Source organism: Artemia franciscana, chromosome 16 (assembly GCF_032884065.1).
Source record: "Artemia franciscana chromosome 16, ASM3288406v1, whole genome shotgun sequence".
NCBI lineage: Eukaryota > Metazoa > Arthropoda > Branchiopoda > Anostraca > Artemiidae > Artemia > Artemia franciscana.
In genome coordinates, this window is record NC_088878.1 from 24,309,782 (window position 1) to 24,333,138 (window position 23,357).

General features: G+C 33.3%; 1 protein-coding gene across 1 annotated transcript in view; it reads right to left on the reverse strand.

Annotated features, from left to right (window-relative positions):
• Nucleotides 1-23,357, reverse strand: part of LOC136036795 (protein furry-like) — a gene marked incomplete in the record, with an annotated part of 187,120 nt that overhangs the window by 6,222 nt on the left and 157,541 nt on the right. The window contains 6 exon segments of the mRNA XM_065719126.1: nucleotides 9,028-9,213; nucleotides 10,900-11,175; nucleotides 13,793-14,036; nucleotides 16,791-16,933; nucleotides 17,921-18,055; nucleotides 21,576-21,761. Coding sequence (XP_065575198.1) covers nucleotides 9,028-9,213; nucleotides 10,900-11,175; nucleotides 13,793-14,036; nucleotides 16,791-16,933; nucleotides 17,921-18,055; nucleotides 21,576-21,761 — 1,170 coding nt within the window.

Sequence of the window (23,357 nt, forward strand, 5' to 3'; positions counted from 1 at the left end):
GTCAAATGAATAATGGTTGACTTTTTACTTATAAAGAAAAGTCATCACTCATACCGCTCAAGTTTTCCATCATGTTCATGAAAAAAATTGCTATTGGAAAAAAAGTAATAAGCAGAATCATAATAAAACCCAAAAAAAGTTTCGATATCAGGGAACCATAACGCAATTGTCTGACGAAAAATATCCTAGATATCTTTTTTTTTTGCTTTTGATTTTGAATGTGAAAGATTTACATTTTTTTCGAATGCACTTACACACTCACAGATGTGGTAGCACTGGCTATCGTTTTGTTTTTTGTTTTTTTTTAATCATCAATACGCTAAAATAGCTTTTTTGGCTGATTAGGTGACATAGATAAGTTATTCTTTTGCGTCAGCTTGTGGGGTTCGTTATCCGTACCCAGGCCATCCTCCTTTTCGCAGTTGTACCCCTGAAGATTATTCTCCCACGATGAAATCCTCTAGTACCATGAAATTTAACCCATTGCTAGGGATAGGTTTTCAACTGATAGGATGTCTGCTCTCAATGGTTGGCCTAGATCAATCTGGATCACAGGGGCCTTCTTCCTTTTTTTTATGTGTTTGTGCTGTTGCATTGATGATTTCTCTTTTCATTATATGTATATATATATATATATATATATATATATATATATATATATATATATATATATATATATATATATATATATATATATATATATATATATATATATATATATATATATATACAAAGAGGCTAGCTTCAAATAAGGGAACACCCAATAGTAAATGAAAGATTTAGGTTAATCTTTATAGTAAATATTTACTGCAATATCAAATTTGTGGGAATCCCAAAGATCCACCATCTTGATAGACAGCATCAGATGAATGAATTGTCCCATTAGAACATTGTGCTAAAAAATACCAATACAAGGGGGTGGTCGGCGTTTACATGGCAACCTGGGTAAGCGCATATCATATATACAATATATATAAATATATATATATATATATATATATATATATATATATATATATATATATATATATATATATATATATATATATATATATATATATATGTTGGCTAATGTAAGTTCTAAAAGTAAGTTCCATATTGGACAAAAATTTAATATTGTTGAATAAAAATGCAAGCGAGAGCGGATTAATTACTGGGACGATGGAAAACTAACTTTCTATTAAATTTGGCATTAAATTTTGGTGAATAAGGTTGACTAATATCTTTAGAGCATTAACTTCTGCATTATCATCATCAAATTGAAAACATGGAGGTAAATGGCAAAATTTGTGAGAATTAACAGATACTAAGTTATTACCACTCTTATTTTACATACTACTCATTAAAACTGTCCATACTTCAATAATCATCATTTGGTTCATTAAGACAATGATTAGTCAATAAATGCAGTTAATTTATATTAAATTTGAAGTTAGCAAATTTAAATTAAAAAGTATTAAATTAAAGTTTCCACCTAGAACGTACCCTGTGATAAAAAGTGCGGTTAAGCTAAAAAAAAAAAAAAAAAAAAAAAAAAAAAAAAAAAAAAAAAAAAAAAAAAAAAAAAAATTAGAGTTTATCAATTTGGATTTTTCATGGTCTATTTGATCTTTTAGTTCCAGAACAAAATAGATATCATCCATTGACAGAATATAATTTTTAGTGCCTATATTATACTATAGAATTAATCACATCTTTTTATAATGAGAACTAAGTTAAGATTATGAATAGTAAAATCAGGAGAAAACTCAATTACTGAAGCGCATAAGGCAATTGCTATAATTTTAGCACATTTCATAGTGCATTAATCGCGAAAAAATTAAACCCTGAAAACAAAAGTAATACTATGCAATTAACTTCCAAGCGCATAAAGGATAGAGTTGCCGACATCAATTAATATGGAGCAATTTTCATCTTTTTTCTCATGTTGTAATGACAAAGCAAGAAAATTTGAAATGTCTCAGCAATAACATATAATCATAACTGTTAAGTAAATTGGGGCTTCATTCTAACGGTAAAAACAAGCTTTACATCCTCGTACTTTTTAGTTTATTGTTTATTTTGACATATCCAGTAGAATATTTTAAGAATGCTGTACAGGGACACAACAAGTTTTTCTTCTTTTTTTTCCTGGGGGGGGGGGGTAGTATGGTGAGAGGCACTTGGCAATGGAATATTAACGTTTGGTATGGTAGAATATACTGTACTCTTAGGACAACAGTTTTGCCTTTTAATAATAAACGAATTCTGAAATGAAGAAGCATGAATTGCAGAGACACTTGATTTATTCTCTGTGTCAATCCCCGAAATTACATAATCAGTTCTCGTTGGTACATTGTAGTCTTTTTTCATTGCTAGCGTGTCAACAGTAATAACTGGTGACAACCTCCTCGTGAGGCCCTTGAGAGAAGTAAACACATAGAGGGATGTGCCCCTGCAAATTTCAGATACCGCCCAGCTATTAGCCGTCAAGTGTCTGAACATAAGGCAGGGTATTTTGTCGAATGCGCTGCCAAGACTAGATGGTTTGAAGCAAGTAATGACTGCAAAATCACGCCTTGGGGTGAATTCCCTTGGGCAAATGAAACACCAACCATGGCGCACGAAGAGATCCATTCAGGAACAATCCGAGGAGGGAGTCACTAACAGCAGCTTTCTATTGATGGGTGACTCTCCCATCTCTTTTGATAGATGAGTGTCGCTTGGTCAAGCCGGTCTAAAGCTGGCAGGTGGGGTTCTGTGATTTGATGAAAACATTGAAGGAAACTATCTAGGAAGACTATTCCACACATGGAAAAGGAGATAGACAAGCCCCGTCTCAAAATGGTATGCCTGGGGGGGGGAGTCGATAACCCTTCCGCCGTTGGTTCTGAATCATTATTATTACTTTTTTGGGGAGGAAAGATGTGCCACCATGGCTTGAGTCCCAATTCAGTTTTACGAATTCACTCATAATAATAACGATAACAATACCGTGCCGAAAAGACAAAAGGAAGGAGAAGGGAATAGAGAGAGGAGTATAGGAGAACTTGTCTAAAGAAGCGTTTCTTCGTTTTTCTTCAACCTCTGTTTTCTAATATGCAGCAGACGTCAGCCAAGACCTCAATCAAGTCAGCCAAGCAGATGCCGTCCTCAATGCGAAAAGAAGAGAAAAGCAGACAGAACTCCATGAAACGAAATAAAAAGGTAAACACAGAAACCTCTTAAAACTTATATAAGGTCTCTGTGTTTAAGAAGTATAGGAAGAGATCCAGTCGAAAACTTCTTAGTGGAAAATGTATACTTTCATGAAAAAAAACGAAAAAAAAAACATTCTATGTAATATCTGAAGTTTTCGACAAACACATTCCCTCATAGCTTCTTTAAGTTTCTTGAATAGAATTTGATGGGCCTAATCCTATTATGTGAAAGCGATTCTAAATAAAACACGACTGAACAGTTATCTTTTGAAAATTATAAATTATACTAGCGTCAGAGGGTCATTGTACTTTAACCCCAGCAAAGATTTGAGCTGCTTCGAAAATCCAATATGAAATTAAAGAATTTAAAATAGTAGCTAGTAGCAAACTGAAATTTGCGAGTCATTTTGATTTCTCTTTATACTGGTGGAAAAAACCCGCAACATTTTCACTAGTAAAGTAGGTCAGCATTTCGACGTTTACGATGAATAACATCAAACCTGCGGGCAAAAGCAACAATAGCAACAACGGGAAACCGGCAATACATTCACTAGTAAAGCAGATCAGATATAAAATACCCAGGAAAAGAAGTGTATTTTCAATCAACCTCTCTTGTAAATCCCATGTCCGTAAGGGCTCGGATTCGAGTCCTGGTGTAGCTAGTTTGGAACGGGGGCCAGCGGTGTAACTCTGTAAGCTCAGACAGACTCGACCCAGCTCAAGACGGGTACCTGGAGAAATCTGGGGGAAAAACACAGGAAGCGTCAGATGTTTTTCTCCCAGACGTGTGTTGTGTTCCAGACCTAAGGCAGAGAATCATAAGATCAGGTACCCACGCTACGCAGACCATTGGTCAACATGTAAATTTTTTTTTTCTCTCTCTTGTAAATACTCAACCAATATTTATTAATCCTTTATTATTTCTCGAGTTCATTAATCCTTTGCTTAAAGCACTAGAAGCTTAGAATTCAAAATTCGTTTTGAACCCTGTAATTTAATTTCAAATGTATTATAATAGGCAAAATGTTATTTAAAATATATTTTAAAAATGTATTTAAAATGTAATGGATAATAGTGGCAGCCAGTCATTTTATGAGTCTGTGATTGCGGAGGAGTAAAGTCCATACAAATAAAGGAATCAAACTAACGCACTATCATGCTTTCATCTTCGAGCCAAAACTACTAATCTGTTCCGTCAGAGAATTAATAACCCACCTTTTACTGGTGATACAAATAATTCTCAATTATCAAATACAGACCATAAAAAATAATCCATTAACTCTTAGTACGGTTAAACAAACAACGAGGGATCCCTAAGTGGGTCCATAGAAAGACTATGTTGTTGTTGGCTAAGTATATAAAGAGTTGTAATCTGCATAACATTCTCTGATTTTTTTTGTTGTTGTCATTTTAAGGTATAATGTATTGAATTTTATATTCATTGTATTGACCTTTCTATTTCGTATTAATGTTTCCATTTATAGATGTTTTATTTGTAGTAACTGCATTAACTTATATTTTTTATTGTATTGTCCTTTTTATCTATTTATTTATTCTTGTATTTTAGCTTTATTTAAATCTGAGTATGTTTCTTTTCACAGACATTTTAAGCAATATTAGCAGAATAGAGGTGTGATATTCATACTAGTGCCAGTGATTTAAGCAAGAACACTCTGTACAACGTAATAGTACTCTCCCAAGATATCTTAAGTGTTGACGTGGCCTGTGCCAAAATTTTATTTGTGCGTTTTTCAAAGTGACGTGGCTTCATAAGCCCAAATTTCAAAAGAGGATCGCACGTATACGAGCGGTTGATTGGCTCAAATGTCAACTAAACAACATCAACATCAACAGGGAAAGAAAACTGAAACATCAAGGTAAATGAAATCCCCCCACAAAACTGATTTGTAAACCATTGAAGGTTGACAATCAATATTATATTTAATATTCCTTCAGCATATTGAATAAACAACTAGAACAAGTGTTTTACACTTGGCTCAAAAATAACCAATCAAAACAGATTTTTTTTTTTAGCTTTTTAGCTTACATGTGCTGGTATGGGACAACCGCCCTACCAGAAAGTCGACCTAACAACCTTACAAAATACCCAAAAAAGGTTTCCATCAGCATGGCTTTACAATTTTATATTTGTACTTCTATGAGTTTGGCAATGCTCCTATTCCCAAATTGTCTATACTCTAAATCATAGGATTACGCCCCGCCCCTCCAGTGAGATCTGGTTACTTGTAGTTTGACCTCTCTCTACATTTATATTTTCAGAAAGCGGCTGTTAGTGATTTTTGTATCAACCCTGTTTAACCCGACCATGACTAAACTCAACCCCTGAGGAATTCAACCCTCCATAGCTCAACCATATTTAACTCTCAATGCAACTTGACTCCCGTTTAGTTTAATCCTTATTCAACTCAGCCCCTGCAACAAGGTCAGTTAGGTAATTGAAAACAAGCAACAAGTTAACAACAAGTTAAGTTAGGTAATGTAAGTTTGCTGTGGCCGATACGTAAAGGAAGCGTAATAATAAAATAAGGGTAGTACCATTAGATTATTTATTTTATGCTCTTTTCAAATATTATGGTCGGTTCTCTGACAACGCACCCTCCCCCCGATGGTCCCATAAATAGCCCTCACATACATAAATTTAGAAGAAAACACCAAAACAATGAAAATTCCTACTTTATGATTGCAGCATGTTTCTATTAATTAGATTATCATGTGTCCTTCCATAGTTGTTAAGTTGCATGGGCTTGATTTGAATAGGGGATGATTTGAATAAGGGTTTAGCTGAATGAGGGCTGAGTTGAATAGGGGTTGGCTCGAACGAAGGTTCAGTTAGATGGGGTGTGTTGAAAGGGATTGGGTTAAACGGAATTTTAGTTACCAACACATTGATTTTTCTGGATATGCTGGTACTTCCACGATCTTTTGCATTCAAAAATAAAATTAAATACTTCAGATATCAAAATAAAAGCTTTGAAGTGGATTTTTTTAATTATACAATTTCGATAGTGTGAACAGAAAACACGAAATGGAACAAACTGTACAAGGTTCATGTTTTAGGGGTAATTTCTGGAGTTACAGAAATATTATACATCCATTACAATTTTTTTCCCAATTTTATTTTCTAGAAATTTAAATTACTAAAAACATATCTTGATTTCAGGCTACACTACAACGCCCAATTCACGAACATTGGAATCCCAGAATTCTATTATTCTAGGAATCCCTATTTCTCAGATTCTAGGCTGAAAAGTGCAGTCATGAGATCAATCACAATTCTAATCAATAATATTCTAATGCAATCAATAATTCTAATCCCATGAAATTCTAAACAGAAACACGGTACCTCACTTACGAACAATGAAATTACTAACAAACCATACGTTAATTAAAAATGATAGACGGCTTCACAAAAACTGGCTAGTTGACACACTTTTTTTTTTTTTTTTTTTTTTTTTTTTTTTTTTTTTTTTTTTTTTTTTTTTTTTTTTTTTTTTTTTTTTTTTTTTTGATGTTAACTATTATAGTTTTATGATAGCTCAGAGCTAAGCCTGAACGAAGTCAAACGGTGAGAATAAATTCCTAGACCTATTTATTTATTATCTAATAGTAGATAATAAATAAATAGGTCTAGATAATAAATAGCTCAATTAAAGAAGTGTACCTTTGAAGTAAATAGAACTGGAAAGAAATCAGGTCTGCTCAATTCGCGATACTTATTTTATTGTCCTAAACGCATTATGATCCTTGTTTTTGCTTGCACAAATAGTGATAAAAAGGGTTAGTTCTACCACAGGCGAACTAGGCAACCACCTAGGGTACAAGGGCCCAAGGATTGGTTAGTCTTTGGGTCCGGGCGGCTTTGTTCGCCCATAGTAGCAGTCAAGAAAACCTTAGCAGTCAAGAAAAGAACAAGAAAACCTTGGAAAAAGATACTTGTAAAAATAGACTTTATTTGAAGCAATTTCTGTAAAACAGAAAGCTGAAAATGGCAATTTTTAATTTATTGCTGTTTTACCAATCGAAATAATTTGTTAAGTTATCCTGGTTATCAGACAAAAATGGCTAATTGAAAATACGAATGAATTTTTTTATGTTATAAATATCCCATATCCTAAATTATAGGAAGTGGCCTAGCAATGCAGTAGTTTAGATCGCAAAATCTCTTAAGCGAGCCCTGGTGATAGAATAAAGCCTCTGACATCAAAAATCTTTTGGTCGTACCTGCTAAACCTTTTGATGACAGATGATCCGTAATAGTCAAACTTTTTTAGTTTAATCCCCCCCCCCAAAAATGATATCTCATGGGCAATGTCTTTCACATTACCTGAAACTTTTGAGTAAATTCAAGTAGGCTAAAACCCACATCCTCGGCGTTTACCTTCCTCTCATCACACTGCTATTGCTACTTCATCACGATGCTTTTGCCTGCCCCCTCCTCGGGTGTCTTGCCTGGCACCCTTACCTTTTAGAGAACATGTTAATACAGCCAATTTATTCAGAAGCCTTTCCTCGGGATTATATATAAGTGATTCCTTCCTCCTAAAAATGCATGCCTTACCACTCAGAAGATCTAAAGGAGAGTATTACAGCCACTTTTCCAAGTTTGCATTGACTAGCCCCAGTAACGAGACCATCATTTATCGAGAAATATCGAGAATATCGAGAATATCAAGAGTTTCGAGAAATAATGCATTGACCATTATTTCTCATCCATTAAAACCTCTTACACCTATTTTCACCAATTGTCGTTTTCAAATATATTCACTGGTCCTGTCTAAACGTTTATAAAACCATTTAGGTAACTAAAACTTTATCTAAACCGAGTCGTTTAGGTTTAGGGACCTAAAACCTAACCGTTTAGAGAATTAAAACCTTATCTAAACTGAATCGTTTAGATTTAGGGACCTAAAACCTAATCGTTTAGGGAGCTAAAACCTTATCTAAAATGAATCGTTTAGATTTAGGGACCTAAAACCTAACCGTTCAGAGAACTAAAACCTTATCTAAACTGAATCGTTTAGGTTTAGGAGCCTAAAACCAAACCGTTTGGAGAACTAAAACCTTATCTAAACTGAATCGTTTAGGTTTAGGGACCTGGAACCTAATCGTTTAGGGAACTAAAACCTTATCTAAATTGAATCGTTTCGGTTTTGGGACCTAAAACCTAATCGTTTAGGGAACTAAAACCTTATCTAAACTGAATCGTTTAGGTTTTGGGACCTAAAACCCAATCGTTTAATGGACTAAAACCGACCGAATTAAAAAGATTTTGAAAGGCAACTGAAATAAAATTTTGATAACACTGAGTAGCAAAAATGGGACCGACCGATTGCCTAAGATAGTGTAAGATGGATCTCTATATCCATTTACCCAACTGCGTAAGGCGTTTTCAGCTTTTCAGTTTCACTGTTCAGCTTTCAGGCAGACGACAACGAAGATCAGTTTTATCCTCTTTATCAACAAGACGAAAACAAGGATCAGATTTATCCTCATCAATTATGGGATAAGTTAATAAGTACATCTCCATTTCCGGTTGCTAAAACTTTCCTCTACTTTACTTCCACTTCTTAATGCATTCCTCCTGTTTAGCTGAGCCCTTTTGATTTAGATTCCTTTACCAGTATCATCCTTCCTTTTTATTATCCTTATATCTATCTTGTGTGTATTTTTTGTATCTTTTTTCATACTATTTTATTTTTGTATCGTCGGCTTGAATTACAAAGTTGGGTAGATTAGTTAGCTGGGTAGTTAATTGGGTAGATGGAAATTGAAATGAGATAGTACCTATCTATCTATTATTCTTGTACACAACTTTAAATATACTTACCTCAGAATGTTTCACAGTAGAATTTAGGAGATTAATGACTTTAAGGTAAGTCTCAAGAAGAAGCAATGACTGGAAAAGAAGTTTATGTGTGTGCTTTCCGATATCGAGAATTTGATCTTCGTAGGGTACCTCGGTATAATTACTCCCAAGGCTCGTTCCAAGAGATGACTGGATTAAGCTTAAACACTATAATAATAATACAATGAACAAAAGATACACAAACACAAAATAATAAACACTAAAACAAATAACATAAAGCACTACTTAATGTCTAATTGTCCAGTATTTCTCTTATCTCTTTTTATTTCTTGACATTTTTGACAAGACAAACTTTCCGTTGTAATTTGGGAAAATGGTTTTAGAAAATTTCATGTGATAAATATGTTACCATTAGGTTAGAATAGTGTATACATTCCAGTGTAAGAATAGTAAATCGACGAAAAGGCTCTTTATCTGAACTTTACAAGGAAATTATATTATAACTTAAAGTTTTTCAATATGCCACTGAATAACATATAACAGTCATTCGAAGTACCAGAACCTGGTGCTTATGGGATGACCCCTCACTGAAACCCTACACTAAATAGACTGACATCATCAGTGAGAATAGATGGAGAGAGGTAGAGCAAGAGATAATACAAGAGGAATGAAAAAATCGAGAGAGAGAGATAAAGAGAGAGAGAGAAAGAGAGAGAGAGAGAGAGAGAGAGAGAGAGAGAGAGAGAGAGAGAGAGAGAGAGAGAGAGAGAGAGAGAGAGAGAGAGAGAGAGAGAGAGAGAGAGAGAGAGAGAGAGAGAGAGAGAGAGAGAGAGAGAGAGAGAGAGAGCAGGAACATTAACAGGAACATGGCAGGCTTAAATTTACTCGGAATAATTGACTGTGCCACATAAATTTGCAGTAAAACTTTGAAATAAACTTTTAGACTTGCAAATGGCATGATAGTATGTTCTTTTCCTCATTAAAAAATAATTATAACAACACCAACTAATAAAACTTTTGTTTCTGTTTTTATGTTGCATCTAGATAACCGCAACACAATTAGAGCTAATCAAAGTAATTTAGAGTAACGTTGCAAAAATTTATCATCCAACTTTCAGATAAATCCAAACATTTCAAAGATTCAATAAAAACCCTCCAGAGAATGTAATTCACAAATCAGAAGCAGAGACCTTTAAAATTAATTTTCTGGAAAATATAGATAATGTTTTTCCTGCTTTGTTAGAAAACTATATTGACCCTACAGAGTGCATCTACGAAAACGTATGTATATATTGTATGAATCAGTAATCAAGTGAAATGTATATGAGACCAAATTTATGTACCAAATATATGTAAAAGGGAAGAACCCACACAGGTACATCCTGATTAAAAACTCAAGCCAAAGTTTTTTTCCAGTTACCTTTTTTTTTCCTCTTTTCCTTTCTATTTTAACAAGCGTACGTTTCTTATTGTGTATGTTTGAATTTTATTGGGTACGAGAAGTGTACGTTTGACTATGAGGCAAAGAGGATGGGAAATAAATAAAAAAGGAAACTAAACACCTTAGAATGGATTTACTAGGAATTACAGACTACTACAGCCAATCATAGCACAGCATAACGAGAAAAATCGAAATTAGCACCTTTTTACTTATTATAATTTGGATTTGAATTTAAGAACCAAGTTTCTTTGGACCAACCTGAAACTTTCCAAAAATAATCTAAAAATTACGGGAAAAAAAGAGAAAAATGTTATCATTTGCTCAAAGGCGGTAAATGGTTGACGTTTGAGTGTAGTGGTTATTTTATTCAGATATGAAATTAAATTTCCTCTTTTGTCCATGCTCTGCTATAACATATAAAATACCGATATTGTTGTGAAACTGAATTTTACCTCAATGAGTTGTTCCTTCTTATCAACGCACATCTCATACAGCTCATTTAATTCTAATAGACCAAATTTCAGCCTATCTAGAAGTCGATTCCCAGTTAGGACGTACTGATCACAATATATATAAGGGTATTCCACCTGTCTTCCTAAGATGTCAGAAGCGGTTGAGATATGTTCACTTATTAATGGATACACTGAAATCCTTCCACAGGAGGACTCGACGGATGATAAACACTCCTGACATTCTTGAATATAGGCTGATATTCTTTCCCGAGATTCCTGAAAAAATAAATAAAATCGCCTTTTAGTTCGTTTTTTAAGCTACCTTACATATAGTCCTTTTTTAAAGTGCTCCACGAGTAACATATGCTTGTCTGTGATGCGGGTTATTAATAAATTATTATTGTAGTGTTATTGTCATGGGGACAAGCTTCACTCGGTGAAAAGAAAGACAGTTTTCTTTAATGTTATTCGCACAACAAATTTAATTTTGTTTTATTTTATTTACTGTAAAAAGCAAAACCATTCCAGTATTGGACATCTGGGTATTTGTAACTGCTTTCATAAGAAAAATATTGTTTTTTTTCTAAAATTAAGGCCGTGAATAAATTTTCCCAAAGTTGTGACCTATATAGATAGTTTTGCACACCGAATGCCGGACAATTAACTCATTGCAAACAATCTTGTTCAATGAATTAAATAAAAAAACAAGTTTTTTTAATTGAAAGTAAGGAGCGACATTAAAACTTAAAACGAACAAAAATTACTCCGTATATGACAGGGGCTGTTCCCTCCTCAACGCCCCGCTCTTTGCGCTAAAGTTTGACTCTTTCTTCAAATCTACTTTTAAAACAGTGAAAAACTTTAGCGTAAAGAGCGGGGCGTTGAGGAAGGAACAGCCCCTTTCATATACGGAGTAGTTTCTGTTCGTTTTAAGTTTTAATGTCGCTCCTTACTTTCAATTAAAAAAACTTGTTTTTTTATTTAATTTCTGAACGTTTTTGAATTAATGCAAGTTTTGATTTTGGCTCTCCGCACATGAATACTTAGAACGAAATTTGCATTTTTTTTTTTTTTTTTTTTTTGGCTAAATGGCTTTTTCTTAAATTGATCGGACGATTTTGAGAAAAAAGGAATTTGGAACGGGGCCTAAATGCCCTTCAAACTTTTGGTTACTTAAAAAGGCAAATAGAACTTTTGATTTTTTACGAACGTTTTTATTAATAAAAAATATACGTAACTTCCGAATTAACTTTCGTAACGAACTTCTATATTCGTATATTTTTATTACGTATATGACGAGGTTTGCACCCTCTTCAATACCTTGCTCTTTACACTAAAACTTAAATTTTGTCCAAAATGGGGACAAAATTTGTCCCCGAATGACCCCTGAATCACAAAGGCCGTAGTAGAAATAGTTGAAATTACTAAAAATACTTTAGCGTAAAGAGCAGGTATTTAGGAGGAAATGAACCCCTCATATGCATAATAATTTCCGTTCGTTTTGTTTTAATATTTCAGTTGAAAAAACTTTTTCATATTTATCTTTTCATTGTTTTTTTGTTTTAAATAATATTAGAAAATCCTGCACCCCCTTCATGGAAATTCTCTCCTCCCATGACAAATTCCTCCATGGAAAAACCCTCCCAAGTAACCCCCTCCCCTCCCTCAACCCCCTCCCTATCCAAGAAAAACATTTCCCTGAAAACGTCTGTACACTTCCCAATAACAATTACTATATGTAAACACTGGTCAAAGTTTGTAACTAGTACCCCCTCCCCCAGGGGCTGTGATGGAGTAAGTCGTCCCCAAAGACATAATTATTAGGTTTTTGACTATGCTGAACAAAGTGGCAATCTCAGAATTAATTCTGAGACATCGTTAATCACAATGCCCCTACTACTATGACTGTGTTACATCCAAACTTTATAGGTTATGGATAAAGCATTTTGGTAAACGTCATTTTCGTAAACTCTAGACGTCATCTCCTACGGTTTTTATGCGGCTACTTAAAAGACAAAGTTTATGAAGTTAGGGTTGTAATACATCAAAATTGCAACCGGCAAGCAAGAATGCACACAGATACTAAATACAACTAGTCGCAGTGTTTATGATTCTATTGGTTCCCTTTATCAGTAGTATCTGACTCTAAAATACACCAGTTTGAACACAGACGTTGACATAACAATTACATAATGCATTGATTCTCGTGTGTTTTTAATCAACAGCGTTATGTATACTAATCCAAATGTCTTTATACGCTTTATTTTTCATTTTAAATAAATCTTTCCTACATTTTTCTCCAGAAAATACAATGAAAAACTACGATTTTAATATCTTAAGGTTACAAACTTTCGAAAGTGGTTAATGAAGACACTTATTATTAATGACTTATGCAATTTCGAAAGCCCCTTTCGAAAACAGCCAATAAAGCCACTTACGTCTAATAATTCAAAGGTTACACACTTTTGAAAACCACTTTCGAAGACACTTTCGAATTGCCAAAAACTGCTCTTAAAAACCAGAATCCACGAAAAATCAGAAATTAAAGACTTAATGGCTGCACACTTCAGAAAGCAATGTTCGTAAGCGGCTAATAGAGCCACTTAGATTACGAACTTGAAAGTTACATACTTTGGAAAGCCATTTTCAAAAGCGGCAAAGCAAACTGACTAATAAATAAATCAATTCAGGCAACACGACCCTATTTTCATAGCCGTTTCAAGGATGTTGGACTGTTCTTCTTCATTTGCTTACTATTGGGCATAGACCCGCTTTCTCAGGATTTTCTTCTTAGGTTTTGTCAGGCTCGGCAAGTCCGGCATTTACATTTACATTTTCCTTCCATAGCCCAAGAGTCGATTGATATAATCAACAAAAATATACTTTTACTAACCTTGAACAGCACGTTAAACATCTGCAGAGCCGTAAGTACCTGTTCTGGAGTGACGCTTGCTTCGGAAACGAGACCCTGAATTTGGCGCTTCCAAGAAGCATCGCATTCATCGCTGACTAAACCCGCTGGAGTACAGCTTGAGCTTCCAATTGGCCGGAAAGCAGTAGAAGGCATTAAAGGAATGCTAGGTGATATGTTGCAAGGAGTCACGTCTCCTCCATCGCCCTCACTGCATTCGTCATGACTAAAGATGAAAACATGGTAATATCTTTAACATAATATAAAATAAAATGAAAATAAACAAAAAAGTATATAAAAATATAAACTAAAAATACATAAAATATATAATAAAAATTAAAGAAATTTATAAAATATGGATCATTGAAATCCGAGATAAAAAGTAAATTATGAAAATACATCTGGATCAGTAAAAAAGAGAGACAAGCGAAAAATTTTTACGAAAATCCTGTATCGATATTTTTAATAATTAATTTAAAAAATAATAATAATAAAGAGCATTCTTAAAACTTAGAAGGAGCAAAAATAAAGTTACATAATAATTTAAACTTATAAAGATTCAAAATTAAAATGAATAACCAAGTAAATATTAAAATAGCAGATTTTACCACGAAGAGGAAAATATAAATTAAAACGAACATAAATTACTAATAATAAAAGTGAAGCTACTGCCTCCTGAAACTGCACAAAGAGTTGAAGGTCAATTGCGCTTTGATAAAACACTTAAAAGTCTCGAAAAATAAATTATTTTTTTGTAAAAAAAAAAATAAGATTCTTATCAGGTTTACAGAAAATAAAACAACTTCTTAGAGTAAGCACACATGCAAAGTTTAATTTAGTAAAAATACGAAATATTTTATAGTAACAAACATCAAAAACAAGAAGAACAATAGAAATTTTTTTCTTTAGACAGTGGAATTCTAATTTGAATGAATATTTCGGCCCTAATATTTAGCCGCGTAAAATCAAAGGTAGTTTACCGTGTGAGAATCCCGATAAGCCCTCAAATATAATTTACCTCCCATACATCCCAAAAATCACTAAGAATCTTAAAAAAGCCTGCACACAAAATAATCTGTAAGTAGTATTTACCAATAATTGAAAAACCATAAATTTCCAAAATTCTAGAAAAAAGATAAAACCCCAGTTACACGCCAGAGAGGGGTCTATTAAATACCATGCGACTGTGGCAAATACTATGTAGGTAGAACCCATCAGAATTTAGAAAAACACCTACAACAGCATAAAGATGATATCACCAAAGCTCTGAATTCTAATATTACTTCTGTTTCTTTTGATTCTGCTTTAAGCAGCAATATATTTGAAAACCCTAGCCACTAAATACTTTTGGAAGAATCCACCCTTATTAGTAATGACCTAGGCATAAAGCAGGTAGTTCGAGAAGCAATTGAAATCAGACTTAATATTAATAATAATATTTCCTTAAATAGGGACTTGGGGGAATATTCATTAAATGCTCTATACTCAAATTTAATTTAAAACGATATTACAAGATATTTAAAAAATACAGTAGACATTAAAATAGAACCAGTTTCAAAAAGACCTTTGAGATTAGCTGCCAAAAAGGCAAAATTAGCAATGAAAACGTGTTTTTAATTATTTTTCTTTCATTTCAATTAATTGCCTTTTTTTCACCTCACTTTATTTATCAGTCATAGTTGAACTTCGCTGAAGTAAGGATGCTGGGACTATTTTTAAAAAATTTCATTTAGTTTTAATGGTCGTATGTTGTTGTAAGTCTCTTTTCTTTTAGGTATTTATTTTTTTGCTGAGGACTCCCTTGGGAATAGGGCCGAAATATTTATTCAAATTAGAGTCTACTGTCTTACGAAAATAATTCCCCATTGTTCTTCTTGTTTTTGATGTTTGTGATGGAAAGGCAGTGTGGTTTTTGTCGCTATTTATATTTCATAGTATTTTAAAAGTAACCTACACTTGTACTACACGTGGTTTTACCGAGGTGGAAAATCCCTTTATGATTCCTGTTTAGACAAGGTCTAACAAAGTACTTTTTCTGACAAAAGATAAGCAGTAGAGAGAGAAAAATAGAGGAAGAGAGGGGGGGGGGGTTCATGATTTCAGAATCAACAAGGTGCAACGTATCAACTTTTTATAAGAAAAGTGAAGAATGGACTGTGTCATTTGAGACCCTTGTCCTAGGGGCTGCAAGGCTCAATTCTCACGCTATATCAAAATTATGTTGCAATGCCAAGAAGGACAGCGCAAGGACTCGGAAGTTGCTTGCCCTCTAGTTACTTGTGTTCTTTAAAAGGTGCACTAGAACTTTCAACTTCTGATCGACTGTTTTTTTCCAAAGTTTCTATCATCCTTCCTTCTACACGAAAGGGTTGCTGGTAAAATACACGGGTCCCTCCGCCACCATCTATAGTTTCCAACAAAAACCTAAGGCTCTCCATACTTTTCTTTTTTGCTTTGTACCCTATAATTATTGTAGTACTAATATTAAAGGCATTTCGACATGATTCCAGCTAGAGGCATATTATGTTGTCATAAGTACAATGCTCTCAAGTTTTCTTTTTCCTTTGGATCTTCCTAAAGGAACAAATTCATTTTTCTAACCTCTCCCTTCATCGCGGACACCTATAAATATAGAGTAAACGAAAGTACAACTTTCTATCTTATTTTCTTTTTAAATTGATAAGATAAGGAGAAAGGAAAAAGACTTACGAGGAGTCTGAATGATCACAGCTCTCTTCAGGAATATCTGCGGTTAAAGAATGACTAGGTGGATGAATGAATAGATGGATAAAATATAAAAAAATTGATAAGATCAGGAGAAAGGAAAAAGACTTACAAGGAGTCTGAATGATCACAGCTCCTTTCAAAAATATCTGCGGTTAAAAAATGACTAGGTGGATGAATGACTAGGTGGATGGGTTGACTAGGTGGATAAAATATAAAAAAAAGATAAGATAAGGAGAAAGGAAAAAAGACTTACGAGGAGTCTGAATGATCACAACTCCTTTCGGGAATATCTGCGGTTAAAGAATGACTAGGTGGATGATTCCTTTCTGGAGTTCCTTCGTCTAAAGGTGACACTGAACCAATCTCATCATCCGAGGATTCTTCCAGTCCAATCACCTTCATAAGACAAAATAAAATAAGCTTAAAAAACATATTAATATTAACATACCCCGTAGAAGTAATAATTAGAAATATGAGAAAAATTTGTTTAAAATATCGCTATTCTTTCCATAAATTTTTAGCAAATTTTAACTACATCAGCTAACTAAAAAACTATAAAAAGGAATTAATTTTTCTCAAGGAGAAACAAGTTTAACAAAAAAGGAAATACACGAGCGAGCATACATAATTGCAGAGAGAATGAGAGAGAGAGAAAGAATAGAAAGAGAGATAGAGGGACAGAGATAGGGAAGATACTATCCAGAGCTTTTAATTACGGACAAACAGAAAATAATAGCATTGTATTTGTGGTTCTTAGTGCCTATCTGAAGAATTTATTTCATTATTAATAGGTTTATTACCATTGCAGATTTTTGTTTTTAATTTCAACTAAGTTTCAATACAAATTTTGTGATTATGGAAATTATTGTGATTATGTGATTATGGAAGGAAGCAGGAGTCTTTCTGTCAACTCCCTCTTTTTTGATTGAAGTTTATGCAAGGTGGATACAGGGATAATCTAGAAAGGTAGCTACAGTAGGCTTTCAAGTAGAGGTTCCATATATACTCTGTATGAGAAAATCTATACACAAAACCGAAAAACATGAGATAATAACATCTGTGTGAGGTTTTGGCTCAGAAATTTCCGTTACATTTCTAAGCAAATACTGCCCATTTGGATTTCTAAAAAGTTGTTCAGGAAATTTGTCGAATGCTCACACAAATAAATTTGTTTTTGTATTTTTTTCGGCCTTTTTCTTTATTTTACTTTCCTTTAAGTTTCCAAACGTAAGCAGAAAGAAAGAAGGAGGCCTACATCTTCTTTCTCTTCTTTCGTAGTTTATGTGAGATAGGCTATATACAAAAGAGATAGTCTAGACAGTTAGCTAGAGTAGATGGTCAAGAGAGGCGAAAAGGAGAAGGGAAGCAAAAAAAGAAACTTACGTCATTTCTGGAAGGGTGTGCATCATCACTTGCAGATATTGAATCCCTGAAATTCTCTCTTCCAGCACTATCGACATCAAGATTGGACAAAGAATGCCGTTGAACTCCCCAGTTGAACCGATCCATCCCGTCTCCCTAAGTGATATAAACAATAAGTTTTCTATAAACAATTATTAAGATATTTTGATGAATAATCAACCGTCAAGCCAATAGTCAAATGTCAACACCAAGATAGGACAAAGAATGATTGAGCCAGATCATCCTGTTTCCCTAGGTAATACGAATAAAAACCAAAATTTTGACATTGACGTTTTGGATTTGACATTTAAAAAACTCACAATACGTCTCAGACTGTTTGATAAAAATATATAAAGAAATCTTGATGAACAGTCAAGTCTCAAGTCAAATGTCACGTTAATAATCATATGTCAACGTAAAGATTGGATAAAGAATACTCTTGAACTCCCCAGTTGAACCGATCTATCCCGTCTTCGTAAGTAATATAAACAATCAACTTTGTCATTTGATATCTAGCATCTTGACATTTGACATTTTGAATTTGACATTTAAATCATCCAACAATAGGTCTCAGAATATTCCTATGGACTATCTTGATAGATAATTATAAGATATCTTAAGGAATAGCTGCAGTATTATTAGCACACTGACTGGCTTGCAATAGTGATTTTCTTGGAAATAAGTCTCATCTTTTTATTAGAATTGGCAAATCAATAGCTCAGAAATTGCACAAATTGCTCAGAAGCTGTATCTAATCATAATTAAGAGTTTGGAGTCGGCAATCCTGCAGTAACAAAAATTTGGAAGGCAAATTACTTGAAAGAAAAAAATTCTCTATTTATTTATTCCAAATTTACTTGATTTGATAATGCAACTGCCGGATCATGGCAAGAAAAATTCAGAAGAGCAAACCAATTGAAAGTGGCAAAAACAGCGCAATGTTTGATACCAAAATTAAGTTTTTTCAAAGGGAAAAATAATTTTTTTTTCTGCAACTTCAAGTTACTGCAAAAAAAAAGAATTAGAACAGCAAAATATTTGAAAGAAAATAAAAACATCACTTTTGATTCTAAGGTTACACAGCCTGAAAATTCAGCTGCAAAAGTACTACAAGGAAAATTTAGAAAACTAAGTCATCCCAAACCACCAAAAGAGTGCAAACGTTTGATACTAAATTAACTTCATCTGATAATGCAGCTGTAAGTATGACTGCAAAAATAAATAAATAAGAAATTGGATAAGAAAACACATGAAAGAAGATAAAAGTGTCACTATTAATTCCAAATTTACTGGATGTGAGAATGCAATTACAAAAGAATTAATTTTTTTTTTAGAATAGTTTTTTATTTCGAGCCAACAAAAATTGGAAGGCATGCATTAAAAACTAAAAAGGCCATTCCAATGTACGCAGGATGTAAAATTGTCCTGCTATTGATTTCAACAGCCCAGTGGGTTTTTATTTATGACTTTCTACGAAACGGATTTTGAAAATTGGGAGTTACCAAACTTATTTTTTTTACTGGAACTTTTTTACTGGAAATTTGAAAGATGATAAAAGCGACATTCTTGATTCTAAATTTACTAAATGTGAGAATGTAATGACAAGAGCAATGATTTTTTTTAATATTCTATTTCCAATCAACAAAAATTTGCAGACATGTATTAAAAATTGCAATTTGCCATTTCAATGTTCACAGAATGTAAAATTGCTCAACTATTATTTTCAAGAGCCAAGTCGATTTTCATTCATGATTTTGCGCTTAACAGATTCGGAAATTTGAAGTTACCGAAGTTATTTTTAAACTGAAACTTTCCTTAGATGTTAGAGGTTTTGTTTACCATGTTCTTACAGAGTTTTTTTTTTAAGAGAGCTGATACTTCTCCCCAAAACATCCCTTTTATGGAAGTTAAGAAAATTAGGTCAATAATAAGTAATGTGTTACAGTTATTTATTTGGCGAGAAAAAAATATTTTCCTACTTAACAATTAAGACAGATAAGCACTTGATTGAGGCCCTTGACCTTACTCACCAGTCCAGTCACCTAGGACAAAACAGTATAACCAAACAATGCCATGATAAATTTAAAAGCAACACACCTCAAATCAAATGAAATATTCTCAAGTGATCACCTCCCACAAGGGGTTTCAGACGAATACAAACTTGCCTATATGGGTTTCGGCGCATTAAATTCCTCACCCAGGCAAGGTGGCGCGCCTATCATAATCTTTTTATGGTATCCCTGTTATAGATGCAGCTTAGGATATACATGCCTATTAGTAAAATCATCAGAAAATGCCGCCAAAATAAGATGACATCTGTCTTTGTTAGAATCGAGCAAATGAAGCCAAAAAACCGATCTACAACAATCCTAAATTTCACAAACCGAAGAAATATTGTAAAGCGAACTACTTTATTGGTTTCTAGAACCAATTACAAGATCAAAGTCCTTCAAGCCTATATATATATATAACAACCCCCAAATAAAAAGAAAAAGAGAAGAATTGCATTAAAATATCTTTCGATATTTCATGATAGCTTTTTGCGACTTTACCTAAGAGTTCATTATATTGAAAGCTAATTTTTTTTAATTGCCAAGTTATTTTATACGCATAAACCATTCAAAGATCAATTTATGCCTCAGAATTTGACATTTATTTTTTAAGTATGTATAATTACCGCAAAGTCTTGCATAGCTAAATAGTTGCGAGTAAAGGGCTGATTGTGTGATGTTTGGATGTACATTACTTTCTAGGAACGGGAAATTAATTACATCAAAATTGAAATTATCAATTTTATTATATATTTGAAAAACTAATTTATAGAAATATAATGTATAATATAGAAATATAAAAAAACTAATATAAGAAATTTATTATATTCAAATCAAAAAAGTGGTCTTCTTGGCCTTTACCATGACTAAGCTCCAAAACTAACTCGGGCGGTTAAATACTTTTTGAAATCTTAACAAACTATAGGCAATTTATTACCCGAGGATCATCCAAATATCTTTCATAAGTTGTAAGAGAATATTTGACACTATCTGGGCTATTTTTACTTATTTTATAGATTATAAGCACATAATCCAAATAATAATTGGAAATGCAGAATAGCATCTTTACGGCTTATTTCTAAATTTTGATACGAAAGATGATATTAATCCTACCAGTCAGAAAGGAATCACTTGTTAGTCTTTTATTGCAAGGATCTATCTCGTACGGTTTTTTGTTGACTCCAGACAGTCACTTTTCCAGACCCTCCCAGCCTTTGGCAGTGAGACCAGTTCACAACAGTAAAAAATATAGAGCATTACCTCAGAGCTTGCTTCGTAAATTTTTATTTCAAAACATGATGTTAAAATGACAACCAAGTTTTACATACACGGAAGGGTTTATCTTTCCCTCTCTGTACCCCCCCCCCCAGTGCAAAAAAGCAAAATGAAAACAGCTCGAAGCGGAAAAAAATTGCGTTAGTCCGATCAAAGGTGAAAAAATTACTTTTTAGTATTTTATCACAGTAAAAATACATCTACTACAAACTGTTTTCTGTTTCTTACTGATTGAGAGCCACAGTTGTCCAAGCCATACCGGCCTTTGACCCTGAGACCAGTTCGAGACGGTAAAAAATAAGGAATATTACCTCAGAGCTTTCCAATTCGTATTCAAGAAAATCGAAATCTTTAAAGACACGAAGCTGTTCCGTAGCAATCGAGTCGTCAAACTTGGATTCACCAGAGTGATCATTTCCTTGAGCCGATACCTCATCCATCGAACTGGCCAACGAAGATTGGCGTTCCAGAGGGTCAGAACCTTGACTAAATATAACCTAAATAGAAAAAACTCGATTAGTCATGCTAAATCGTAGCAAAAATTTACCTTTTCTTAATTTTACTGTAAAGCTTTCCTTTCTTTTTTTTTATACAAAAAAAGAATTGAGGGTCTAACATTTCCAGAAATAGAAATAAAAATTTATCTTGGTAAATTTTGGTAAATCTATCTTGGTAAATTTATCTTGGTTCTATTAGATTCATCATTGTTATTTTCCGATCTAGGTTTATTTTGAGAAAAGTCTGGTTCTAAACTTATGACGTTCTTGTTGCATATGATTTTTAATCATAATATTCTAATTGAACGACACATATAACATATTTTTAAAGCTTCTGGAATTTTTTTAATAATAAAAAAAAAACAATTAATGTCTAAGACAACAACCACAATCGAGGGACTTGTCAAAAGCCCATGGTTTCTCATGGGAAAGCTCGAATCTCATGGAGTGGAACGTTCAGTTTTGTTAATCTTGAGGTGTCATCTTTATACTTTCGAATTGTATTGTTGGCTCTTGTATTTTTGACAGATTTTAGCGTCAAATGGTCAACTATGTTTTTTGGTATTCTTTTGTCACTATAAAAAGAATTGCGGGTTAAATATTCTTTATTTTATTGAGAACTGATGGTTTTCCCTAGGACCCTAAAGTTAAACCGGTTGAATTTCAAAATTCTCCCAATTCTTAGATCACCATTTTTTGTGTAATTTTTACTTATTATTTCACTAACAAATCCTATTTATCCGAGCAAATTTTTCTTATCTAAGAATTTCTCACTTTCAAAATCTTTAATTTCGATGATTCAGATTTTCGTTCATATACAAGCAGTTGTATTACTTTAATAAGACATAGATTAATTTTTCAAGAGTTCTCCTTCTTTGGGAACAACTTTTTCCAAAACCTTCCAAATAGAGGCAATGGGCCTTTGTGACCTGAGTCTCAATACAGTTTAGCAAGACCGCCCATAATAAGACCTTTCTTAACTTGGAAAAAAGGCCCTCATTTATAAATTTATTTCTTCATTAGAAAACATAGTCGTGGTAAGGAACGCAGATTAGTTCCTATAACAATCGAAAAGGATCCTGGATTTAATCAAATGGTAGTTTTCATCTAATTTTAACGATTAAGATGATATGAGTAGGAACAAGGTTCGGGGGGAGGGGGGCTATTTCTTCAAGGGGGTTTAAAAAACTTTAAAAAACGTACACAAAAGTTTATTTAAACGAATTTTTGTTACGTTCTTATAAGTCGAAAAAATAGGAGGGGGATCAAACTAGATACGACCTTGGGAAGGAGGTTTCACTAAAAGAAAGCACCGAAGTGAAAGCTTATTACTAAGAAAACACATAAATTATTATGTTAGAGTATATTTTTAGCTTAAAAAAAGCTTAGAAGTTCCATGGATAGTCTTTTTTACCATAATTGAAGATCATTGGTGACTTTTGAAACACTCGGGAACAATTGACGTTTCGAACATAAAAAGTTTTAGGATAAGAAGAAGAAAAGGAAAAAAGGAAAAAGTTTCAGAAAAAAAGTGAAATAGGAAATGAAATCATGCCATGCTAGTCAAGAAACTAAAATTGCCAAACTTAAAAAGCA